Below are 12,500 nucleotides of genomic sequence, written 5' to 3' on the forward strand. Positions count from 1 at the left end.
ATTCCCACGTATATTAATTAGAACAGTCAGTTCCCACAATATTTAAGGATTTTCCATAGAAAAATGCAATAAGGAATTCAAATATATCGGTGTGATTATATTTTTCGATAACTATTCCCGAAAACGATTTCATTTCTTAAATGAATAAGATAAGACCTCTCAATCTCTTTCATATATATATATATATATATATATATATATATATATATATATATATATATATATATGTATATATATATATATATATATATATATATATTCATATATGTATGTATATATATATATATATATATATATATATATATATTTATATTCATATATATTATATATAGTATATATAATATATATATATATATATATATATATATATTATATATTGTGGTTATATATTATATTGTATATATATATATATATATATATATATATATATATATATATATATATATATATATCATCAATCCTCGCACTTCTTTGACTGATATCGGTAATTACCCTTCTCCTCACATTCGAACTATCCTAACGATGTCTTGGTTGTTTAAACATCAGGCCACCTTTCAACCTTTCAGGGCAAGAAGGACATGATGTATCCAAGTCGGGTCTGGCGAGGCGACACCAGTTTTGTTGCTGGGTGTACATTGAGGTATTAAAGCTATTATTGTTTGTCTCTGCAAGGACATCAAGGAAGGTGAGAGGCTGTGCTCGAGGGTGAACCTGAGCGAGCTGCATTCCTCGAAAATGCGTTGCAGTTCTTCCATGCAATCCACATTGGCCATTTTTACGGAAGTATCGTCAACGTAGCGTACATAGAGGTTTGGTTTGCTGATTTTTTTAAAAACTCTCTCCTCGACTACTCCCATATAAAAATTAGCAAAGAGGACGCCTAAAGGGGACCCCATAGCAACGCCATCTTTCTGAATATATATATGGCCCTTATGTGTAGTAAAATGGGCTTTCTTTGTGCATATTTCTAATAATGCACGGAGAGAGGCCTCGGGGACGTTGAGAGTGGGTGTAGTTGTATCCCTATAAACTCGGTCCATTATGAAGTCTATTGTTTCACGCACGCAAGAAGCTGTGGCCAATCCAAGTGATGGCGAAATGGAGTACCTGGTCTGTTTAGACTTGTACATGACTTGGTACTTTGGTTTGAAGCAATACATAATGTTCTGACTGGTGGCTAGAACATCGTGATGAATGGTGGAAGAATGGACTGTTTCTTTGGGGTGCAGGTGTTGTTATGTACTGGGCCAGAAGCTAGATGCAGGCAAGCTTCATAACTGAGCACCCTTTCTTTTGAGACAAGATCTGTTAAGAAGTATCTCCCCAAACCTCTCAGATGAGGGGGAGGATGCAAATTTATTTCTAATAATGAGTATACATTCAGACAGTATATTCTGTACAAGGATATAGGTTCTTCTGTGACTGTTTACCAATTCCACGAACATTTGTAGTATCAAAACAAGGAAAGGAGGTATTTAATCTAATTCATATTATTTGAGCCACATGCTCTGGTACTGAGCTCGAGAAGGCCATTTAGCGCCTAAGTGCAACGGGGGGGGGGGGGGACTCCCCAGTTGCAATAAGAAGTAAAAGTTAAAATGCTTTGTATGGCAAGGTGGAAGAAAGGCAGAGACTACGAAGATAAAAAACTAAAAAGTGTGTGTAGCTGGGCACCGAACTGACCGGGCAAGGATCCTTTAATAATACTTACAGCGCACTACTTCAGGTGCTCTGAAGGCATTGCTCACTGACGGGGAATATGGAGGTATGGATTGCATGTTTCTTTTTCCTTTTATCTAAAAAAATTTGTTTTTTTGTTTAACCCTTTATTATCTACTGTATTCTTGAATGTTCTCACCATTCAACAAATCATCCGGAAATCCAATGTATTTTGCTCCGGGTGGAAACTTCATTTGGTTTAGCATATTACGCACACACAATTTATGTCTTTCGTCAGTTAACGTTCAGTAATTTCATAAAGACATAGTTTAGAAAACTAAATCATTATTAAACTGTCTTCAATTAACACACGTCACAATGCTTATGCACCAAAGGTCCATAGCATAAGACCTTGGGCAATGGGATACAGTCTTGTAGATGACTGAATTACGATGGCTGATATAATTTTGATATCATGAACTGTAATCGATGTATTATGATTTATGGCATTTTGTATTCCATTTTTATTCATACAAGAGTTTAGTGATTATTATATACTTTTATAGAAACGATCGAACATTGATACTATTCTTTGAGTTCTAACGCTAATTTTAAGTTTTTCTTACGAAATTAATCAATAATTGAGTGAATTGATATTGCCGCATGAAAAACTCGTGTCATTAAGGAGAGAGAGAGAGAGAGAGAGAGAGAGAGAGAGAGAGAGAGAGAGAGAGAGAGAGAGTAAACAAATAAAAGTAACAAATTATAAGATCCCTTCTATTTTCGAGAGTCAAACTCTGGTAACAAGTTATATGTGCAATGTGGAAGCGACAGGTCTGACCACCAAGCAAGCTCAGTACTTGCTAGATCGGTCCGGCGACTTGGGAATCGCCGCTCAGCATTCAGTTCATCAGTCATTTAGCGGCGGCTTGAAGGGGTGCAGCCCAAGGAGATGTTTCGGTCGTCTTCACAAGATACGGTTAGTGCTTAGACTACACTCCACGATACGGTTAGTGATTCCATGTTTTGGTCCTATTACGTCTTGAGAGACTGTCATTTATATTTCTCGATTGCTAAACGTTTTATTCTGCCTGTATTTTTAATCATTCTTTATGGCTAAATGTTCTGATTTTTGTTTGTATAAATTCGTTTCAATAATTCAGGGCGACATTGTAGCGTACTCTTTTTTTTTTTTTTTTTTTTTTTTTTTTTTTTTTTAATGATGAAAGTACATGTGCACGTTTTCAACTGAAATTTATTTTTATGGGATCTTTCAAGATCCTATATCAATGCTCTAAACTTTAAAGTTTAGTGAAAAAATTACTTTGCTTCAAGTTTCACCTTTACTGACCTTTTGATTTAATTCTTTGTCGTCTTTCATTTAATGGTAACTAAGCAGGACAATGTCCAAGTTTTCTCCTTGTATTAAAAACGTTCACTAATATCTGCATTGAATAAAATTTTGAAAACATATCTTTGAATTGATAATGGAATTGATTATGATGGTCACTTTAAAAAATTTGAAAGACACTGGACATATGCTGTTCGTAATTTTCTCTACTAAATTGAATCGAATTATTTTTCTGAAGCCACTCTCTGTCAGAGAAAATGTGCCTTGACAGAAGGACAAAGTTATTTTTATATGAATATGTACAAACATGAATAGCCTACCTAGTATTTATTTTTATCTCTTTAGCGTTCTCTTATTTTCCTCAGAATAGAAGGGATTTAACGTCTTGGGAAAGTAGAATTAAGAGAGAAAGTAGGATTGGGAAATCCAGACACTCGCAAGTTTGTCTGGTAAAAGCAACTTATTGGTAAATCGATACTCAGTTGCGGTAAAAAGAAAAAAAAAAAAAGAAATCGTGTCAATTTGAGAAAACCTACCCTGTGCAGTGTCCATACTGATAATTGAATACGGACATACTGTATGCACAGGCACATAAAGGACGTAAATATACATGTGCTCATGTAGCCTACAATACTTATAATGTGGTATGCGTTTACATACTGAAGGTCATATGAACTTTATTCCCAATGTTGCAGGTGAATGCTTACTTTTGTACTTGAGGAACATTCAAAATAGTCTTGATTTTCGGGTAAATATGTTGGGGCGCCTGATCTTGAAACATGTCGCACATCCATAATTAATTAAGTAAAAACATCCACTCACGAATGGCTGAGGCAAGGGACAGTGACATTGTCCTATCAAGCAGGACAATGCCCTAGAGACTGACCATACATACATATGATCAGCACCCAAGCCCCTCTCCACCCAAGCTAGGACCAAGGAGGGTAAGGCAATGGCTGCTTATGACTCAGCAGATAGACCTGTAGGCTTCCCCAAACTCTCCATCCTTAGCTCACAAGGATGGTGAGGTTGCAGCGACCAAAGAAACTAGCGAGCTTGAGCAGGACTTGAACCCCAGTATGGCGTTCACTAATCAGGGACGTTACCACATCGGCCACCACAACCATAGATATTACAAAAGAAGCAGAAGGAGGAAGAAAAGACGATGTATTGACGAAGTAAGAAAGTTTGCGGGCGTGGACTGGCATAAAGAGACCATAAACAGATGCAAGTGGAAGGACATGTCTGAGGCCTTTACTCTGCATTGGACTAGTAACGGCAGATGATGATAATGATATATATATATATATATATATATATATATATATATATATATATATATATATATATATATATATGTATATATATATACATATATATATATGTGTGTGTGTGTGTACATACATACATACACATAAATGGCCAAGAGCTAAGAAAATTATTCGAAAGATATTAAACTACGCAGGAATCAAAATAATCTTGGGTATTTTAAAGTGATAATTTCTCGTTAGAATGTAAATTTTGTTTGCCTGTTCTAACTTTCCTCCCTTTTCGGCATTTGCTTGACTACATTTCTACCTTTTTATATGGTAACATTCTTCTTTTTTTTTTTTCTACATATGCATGTACATTTCTTCCAAAAAATTTTCTCAAGAGGACAAATATTTTTCGTTTTTCGCTAAAACGGGGCAGGTTTGCCCAGTTAGACTTGAATTTTAGATATAATCTTCATATACGGTCAAAATCTCATCAATACAAAATCAGAGACCTGTATCTTTTTGAGAACTTTATGCGTCAATTTTTTTTTTCAAGTTGATTTTTCAATTAGTTGCAATATTTTTAGTTGAAACTAATTAATAGTGTCTTTAACTCTACTGTCTTTAAAACGAAGATAAACAAATAGATAGAGACCAAGAATACGAAATATTTTTATAGATATTGATCATATTTCAAGATATTTAGATCAGAGCTCAAAAGAAACTAGCTAAGTCACTATTGGTTGATGTGATTTCACATGAGATAAAGTAGTTACTATTTCAAGCAGTTTAAATTCTACTCTAAGATTTTTTTTTTTAAGATAGAAAGGTCTCATAACACGGAACTCACAAGTCTTGCATGAGGAAATAAAGTTTCACTAATGTTTATACGTTGTCATACAGACTTAATCACACACACACACACACACACACACATACATATATATATATATATATATATATATATATATATATATATACATACATTATGTATATACTGTATATATGTAAATATATTATTAATATATATATATATATATATATATATATATATATATATATATATATATATATATATATATATTATAGCAGTTGGCCAGGGTACCAGCCACACGTTGAGATACTACCGCATAGAGAGTTAGTGGATCTTTTGATTGGCCAGATAGTACTACATTGTATCCAATGCAGTACGTGTTAATCATGAGGGCCTTGTTTTCAAACTCAAACAGTTGGGAGTGGTTGCGTCGTTTCTTAGCATCATTATTGATTTCTCAAGTAATAGATCGCAAGGAGTTGTTGGTGGGCACCATAGTGAGTATGGGAATGTGATATCTGGTGTTCCTCAAGGTAGTGTTCTTGGCCTATTACTTTTCATACTATATACACATGACATGTGGTTTGGTCTAGAAAACAAGCTTGTTGCATATGCAGTTGAGGTTACTCTCTTTTCATCAATTCTATCTCCTGAATGTAGATCTGGGGAGGCTGAATCCCTTAATAGAGATCTAGCTAAAATTAGTGCATGGTGCAAATTATGGTTTTTGAAGTTGAATCCTAACAAAACTCAAAGTATGATTGTTAGTAGGTCAAGGACCGTGGCTTCTCAACATCCGGATCTCAGCATTGAAAATGTTTCTTTAACTTTGTATGACTTAAAATTTTAGGCGTGATTCTCGACAGAAAATTTACTTTTGAGAAACACATTAGGTCTGTGTCTTCTTTAATTGCACACAAAATTGGCTTATTGAGAAAGTCTCTCAAGACTTTTGGTGATCAATCTATTCTGAAAAAGTGTTTTAATTCTTTCATTTTACCTTGTTTCGAGTATTGTTCGCCTGTGTGGTCTTCAGCTGCTGATTCTCACCATAATTTGTTAGACAGGAACTTACGGTCTATTAAATTTCTTATTCCTGATCTAGATATTAATCTCTGGCACCGTCGTTCAGTTAGTTCATTATGCATGTTGCATAAGATTTTTTATAATTCTGACCATCCTTTACATTCAGATCTTCCCGGACAGTTCCATCCTGTTTGTAATACTAGGTATGCAGTTAATTCTAATAGTCAGGCCTTCTCCATCATGAGGCTCAATATTACACAGTACTCGAGAAGTTTTATGCCAGTTGTGACTAAGTTGTGGAATGATCTTCCTAATCGGGTAGTTGAATCAGTAGAACTTTAAAAGTCCAAACTCGCAGCAAATGTTTTTATGTTGAACAGGCTTGCATAAGTCCTTTGACAGTTTATAAATAAAATATCTGTTTTAATGTTGTTGATGTTTCAAAAATATTTTACTTTAATTTTCATTACTTCTTATATTGTTTATTTATTTCCTTATTTCCTTTCCTCACTGGGCTATTTTTCCCTATTGGAGTCCTTGGGCTTGTAGCATTTTGCTTTTCTAATTAAGGTTGTAGTTTAGCTAGCAATAATAATAATAATAATAACATATAATAATAATAATAATAATATCTATGGTTACGGCTTATTTTCCGTTTTCCTACACTTACACCGAATAGTCTGGCCTAGTGTTTACATATTCTCATATGTCCTCATACACCTGACAACAGTGAGATTACCAAACAATTCTTCATTGCTCAAGGGGTTAACTACAGCACTGCAATTTTTACTGGCTACTCTCCTCTTGGTAAGGGTAGAAGCTATTTTTAGCTATGATAGGGTTGTAGCTGAGCAAGTAATATTGTATGCATATATATATATATATATATATATATATATATATATATATATATATATATATATATATATATATATATATATACTGTGTGTGTAATTTATGTGTGTGTTTGTAAGCAGTGAAGTTTGGGGAAAGGAATTCTTTGAAGCAAAAGGCGTTGGTGAATTGCACCCTCTCCCCAAAAAAACATTGTCTTGTTTAGCTTGGAAATACTCACACACCGTATTATTATAGACTAATTATAAATAAATATAATTTCAGGTTAGAAAAAAGAAGTAGAATGATTCTCACTGGTATATAAATAAACCTGAGAGCTATTGATCACTTATGTACATTTGAAATCACGGCTTTGCCATAAAGAAAGCAAAATGCTATGTCACTGCAATTAGTTAAGATCTCAGGGAAACTAAAAAAATTTTTCTTTATGAATCTATTTAGTTCTTTCTCTAGTTTCTCATAGTGCTTCTTGACATGTTATCTTGTTTGTGATCAGAGATAAACGACGATATCATTACCTCCGCCAAGGAGGTTATATTTTCGAGTCGGGTTATTTACTTATTTATTTGTCTGTCTGTGTCTGTGGTCGAGATTACGTCATAACTGCGCAACAAATTTGGACGAAATGTCCACCACAGATAGATCTTAGGTCATGGACAACCCTATTAAATTTTGATGGTCCGGATTCCAGTTCCGGATTTGCCTTTTTCACAAATTTAAAGATTACGTCGAACAAATGAACGGATTTGGACGAAATTTTCACCATTATTATTATTATTATTATTATTATTACTTGCTAAGCTACAAACCTAGTTGGGAAAGCAGGATGCTATAAGCCCAGGGGCCCCAACAGGGAAAATAGCCCAGTGAGGAAAGGAAAAAGTTAAAAATAAAACATTTTAAGAACAGTAACATCATTAAAATAATGATAGATCTAAAGCCATGGAATGCTCCATCAACTTTAGGAGATGATCCGGTACCGGATTAGGATTCTAGATCCGAATTTGTATTTTTCACAATTTTAAAGATTATGTCCAAAGAAAATGACACATTGGATTTTCACCAAATTTTAACATTGGATAGATATTACGCAATGGAAGAAACCATGAAATTTTGGAGTTGATACGGATCAATATTATGATTCTGGAACAACATTGGTGTTTTCACCTTCTACTGTACAGTTAGCACATGAAAAGTGGGAGGCGATGTACGTAGAGTTTAGTTAAATGTTGTCTATATTTATTGGCGGAGGTCTGAAATTTCTGATTGCCCTTGTTATTATTATTATTATTATTATTATTATTATTATTATTATTATTATTATTATTATTATTACACATTTTGCAGAACGAAGATGATCCTGACGACGTTTGTGGTGCTCCTGATAGTCCGGTGGTACTACAGGTCCCGTTCTGGAAGATGCAACTCGAAAGAGCAACTTGTTGGGAAGACTGTCATAGTGACTGGTGCATCCGCAGGTAAGGATGCGAATGCCGTGAGGAGGAACAACATCATGTTTTGAAGGAAAGAACTCATGGTGGAAAAAATACAGGGGAGAGCGAGAAGAGATGAATTTGCTTTTGAAATTAGAACATATTGGCCAGAGAAAGAATTCCAAAGCTTAACGGTAACGGGGAAAACTATTAAATCTAGTGTTCTAGTAATTGGCAGCATGCGAAGAATAAGAGTGAGATGTGCTGGCTTGTAAGTCAGTACATGGACTTTCAAATTGGGCAATAATTGTGGTTTGTAGAAAGATGTAACTCTTGAAACTCACTTTGCAATTTTTTTTATTCTCTCAATCATGTCCCTGTCTATTACAAAGTAACCCTCTCTCTCTCTCTCTCTCTCTCTCTCTCTCTCTCTCTCTCTCTCTCTCTCTCTCTCTCTCTCTCTCTCTCTCTCTCTCTCTCTTACAGTCACATTAAGCACATTTTCCATTTTACAACGAACCAATTATTGCTTCCACCCATCCACTGAAACCTTCCTTTCATCTAGAGTTCTAGACCAACTTCACAGACCTTGGTCTACCTCTCGATCACACTGCCACCGATGTACTGCATCATCTCACTTTAAAGCTCATTAGCTGCGGGTCGTTCCTTTCTCCAATTCCTTAAATGCATTTCTTGGATCTTCAGTTATCACTTCCATAAGCATTTTCAGACTAACAATAACCCTTTCAAGTTTTGCATAGCTCAGACCAACTTATAACCTATATTCTCTATACAGCAAATTTTCAAAACACTTACTCCCCAACCCAGGATTGTGCTCATATTGGATAGCATCTCTCAACTTGCATCTTTCGCTCTGAGATTCATTTGTTCACTAAACTCTCTCCCTCTCTCTCTCTCTCTCTCTCTCTCTCTCTCTCTCTCTCTCTCTCTCTCTCTCTCTCTCTCTCTCTCTCTCTCTCTCTCCATTTATTCTCCTTTGGATTTTTTATACTCAGTATAAATACATAATGGCCATTTCCTACTCTCACACTTTACTCTTGATTGTTCTATCCTCTTGTTTGCATACACCAACTCTTCTCTTTAGTTATATCACCACATCTTAAACAATTTTTTTACTATACCTTTTAATTCCTCGTTCTACCACTTATTATATCTACAAATACCCCTTGCTATTATCATGGCCGCAGCATTAAATTCTAAAAATCCTTCATATACAGTACTACTTCAAAATCCATTTCTTATACCATAGCTCACAGTTAGATTTTCTCCTTATATGCCCCTCTTATTTCCTTCTAATCTAGCTCACTTGTTTAAATTAAAATCATAGCCCCATTTTCACAATTTACTTTCCTATCCAAATGACTGTAGGCTATACCAATCTTACCAAATCTTGGCTCAACAAAATTGGGATAAAATATGCTTTCAGCCATTCCTCTTCTTCCTATCCCAACCAACAACTTACTCTTACATCTAATCTCTACTAACACAAAATTAAGCACTCTTTTCCTCACAATTGTCTCTTTACTAAGTATACTTGTCAATATCCTTATTTGGAAACAGTGTATTTCCAACAATCAATCCCCTCTAATCTCCTATACTCCAGGAACCCCAAACCAGTCGGCAACATTTACATTCAAATCTCCTAACACAACCAAATTTTCATGACTACCAAAACTTGGCAGGCACAGACTCAATCTCACAAAATAGTTCCTTTTCATTCTTTTTCATTCCTGGATCACATACAATCAATATCATAAGTTTTGTTACTAAAAACCGAGTCCTATAAAAACAGTCCTACAATTGACACATTTGTAATTTTTCACACACCTCCAGAGCCTTCCTAACCCTGTAAACTCTACCCCTTCTTTAATCCCATAGCTTTCGGCTACCTAAGACACAGTTACCCTTTGTCCTTCCAATTTATATTAATTTTGTCTCACTTCGAGCCATATTTATAAATGGTCAAGTACTCGGCTGATAATTTCTGGGTGTTAGTTTGATTCCAGAGTAGCTCTATAACTACCAGCTACTATGGGTTTCACAGACAGTGCAAGTGCGATTTTTTGCAATTATTCTGAAACGAACACTCGTATCAGTACGAGATTTTACTATAGTGTATTACACCCAGTAAGGAAATTTATAGGAGTATCATGAATCATTTATTGTAAATAATAAAGACTTTTGTACCTATACCAAGAGGCAAAACTCATTAGCCAAGCAAGAAAACGAACACCAGGTTGGAAGAGCTCCGCCTGCCTACAACCCCCTTCACCTCCAACCCCCATTTTCTTCCTCCCCTCTCCTTTCTTCCCTCACCTGCCCTACGTCTTTCTTTCTCTCTTTCTCTCTCTCTCTGAATGTTGCTTTGATTTAAACATATTTTTTTTACGATTTTTTTTCTATCAATCTAATAATTATTTACATAACCAATACCATAGAGAGAGAGAGAGAGAGAGAGAGAGAGAGAGAGAGAGAGAGAGAGAGAGAGAGAGAGAGAGAGATGAGCAAACCAGTGAATAAAGCAGTCAGTCACCTGATAGGTAACAACCGATTGAATTGTTCCATATCTACAACAATAAATATTATAATTAGATAAGATAGATATATAGATAGAGTGCTTGATATAAAAAAAAAATCATACAAAATAAGTTGCAACTTAAGCTACCTTCTCAGAAAGAGAGCATGAAGGGAAGGGAAAGAACGGAGAGGGATGGATGGCGTGGAGGTGGAGAGAGATAGCTTGAAGCAGGGGGAGAGCAGGTGAGGGATGAAAGGAGAGAGAGGGAGGGGGTGGTCGTAGAGGTTCTGTATATTATTGTTCGGTTTTGTGACTGGATGATTGAGATTTTGCCCTTTGGCATAGGGGCAAGTGTCTTTATAATTAATAATTAACGATTCATTATAGGCTACCCCTATAAATTTCCTCACTGGGTGTAATACCCTATAGCAACATCTCGTATTGATACGACTGTTCGTTACAGAAGAATTGCAAAAAATCGCACTTGCACTGTCTGTGAAACCCATAGTAGTTGTAAATGAATATAGTCTTTTAATGAGATTAAGAAGACGGTATCGAGTTAGTAACCTTACCTTTAAAGGCTTGGTAAAAAACTCGAAAGCTCTACTCTTTCGGTACTACCTCATCCAAAATGAAATTATAATAGGGTTAAATATTTACTCACGCACACACTCATATATATATATATACATATATATATATATATATATATATATATATATATATATATATATATATATATATATATATATATGTACACACACATATATATATATAAATATATATATATATATATATATATATATATATATATATATATATATATATATATATATATATATATACATATATATATATATATATATATATATATATATATATATTTATATATACTGCATATATTTAGATACGCTGTACATAAACATTAAACCAATGTCTAAAACATATAAACAATTTATAGAAGCATTTATTTTGCATTACAACACAAAACTTAACGCTTTCAGGGATCGGGAAGGAAGCAGCCAAGGAATTTGCTAGCCGAGGTGCCCGTGTGATCCTTGCATGCAGGAATCTCATCAAAGCCAGAAAAGTCGCAGGTAAGATGACACCCTGTTTTGACCGGTGCTTGGAAAGAGAAATTGACGACATGATAGAAATGTTTGTCAAGGAATACTATCTAACTGTTATAAGAAAGATAAATAAGATAAGTAAAATAAATGTATTATTAGATAAAAGTGAAATAACACCGAGACACACACACACACACACACACATATATATATATATATATATATATATATATATATATATATATATATATATGCATGTTTAAATAAACAAATGAAGGGAGAAAGTTACGCTCGTTTTTAAAACGGCTCCATATATTCGTATTAATCAGTTAATTACCTGATATATTTATTGAGCTTAAAATAAAAGAAGATGATCATTCTGTTTTCCAGCTGAGATTATCGGTCATACGGGTAACAAAGATGTGGTGGTCGAATATCTAGACACGTCGAATCTCGACTCCGTTCGATTATTCTGTCGACAGATCCTACGGAATGAG

The 12,500-nt window shown here is 34.6% G+C and overlaps 1 protein-coding gene across 4 annotated transcripts in view; it reads left to right on the forward strand.

The window, feature by feature from the left end:
- The first annotated feature begins 2,488 nt into the window (after nt 1-2,488).
- Nucleotides 2,489-12,500, forward strand: part of LOC137653549 (retinol dehydrogenase 11-like) — a 26,115-nt gene continuing 16,103 nt past the window's right edge. For 3 of the 4 annotated variants that reach the window (XM_068387036.1, XM_068387052.1, XM_068387062.1), the window contains exons 1-4: nt 2,511-2,668; nt 8,309-8,439; nt 11,938-12,030; nt 12,394-12,500. The exon at nt 12,394-12,500 is cut by the window's right edge and continues 18 nt beyond it. In XM_068387036.1, the coding sequence (XP_068243137.1) occupies nt 8,316-8,439; nt 11,938-12,030; nt 12,394-12,500 (324 nt within the window). In that variant the 5' untranslated portion in view covers nt 2,511-2,668; nt 8,309-8,315. Of the gene's footprint in view, nt 2,669-8,308; nt 8,440-11,937; nt 12,031-12,393 lie in introns of all 4 variants that reach the window. The other variant, XM_068387043.1, reaches the window with a different exon arrangement.

This window comes from Palaemon carinicauda, chromosome 1 (genome assembly GCF_036898095.1).
Source record: "Palaemon carinicauda isolate YSFRI2023 chromosome 1, ASM3689809v2, whole genome shotgun sequence".
In the NCBI taxonomy this organism is placed as follows: domain Eukaryota; kingdom Metazoa; phylum Arthropoda; class Malacostraca; order Decapoda; family Palaemonidae; genus Palaemon; species Palaemon carinicauda.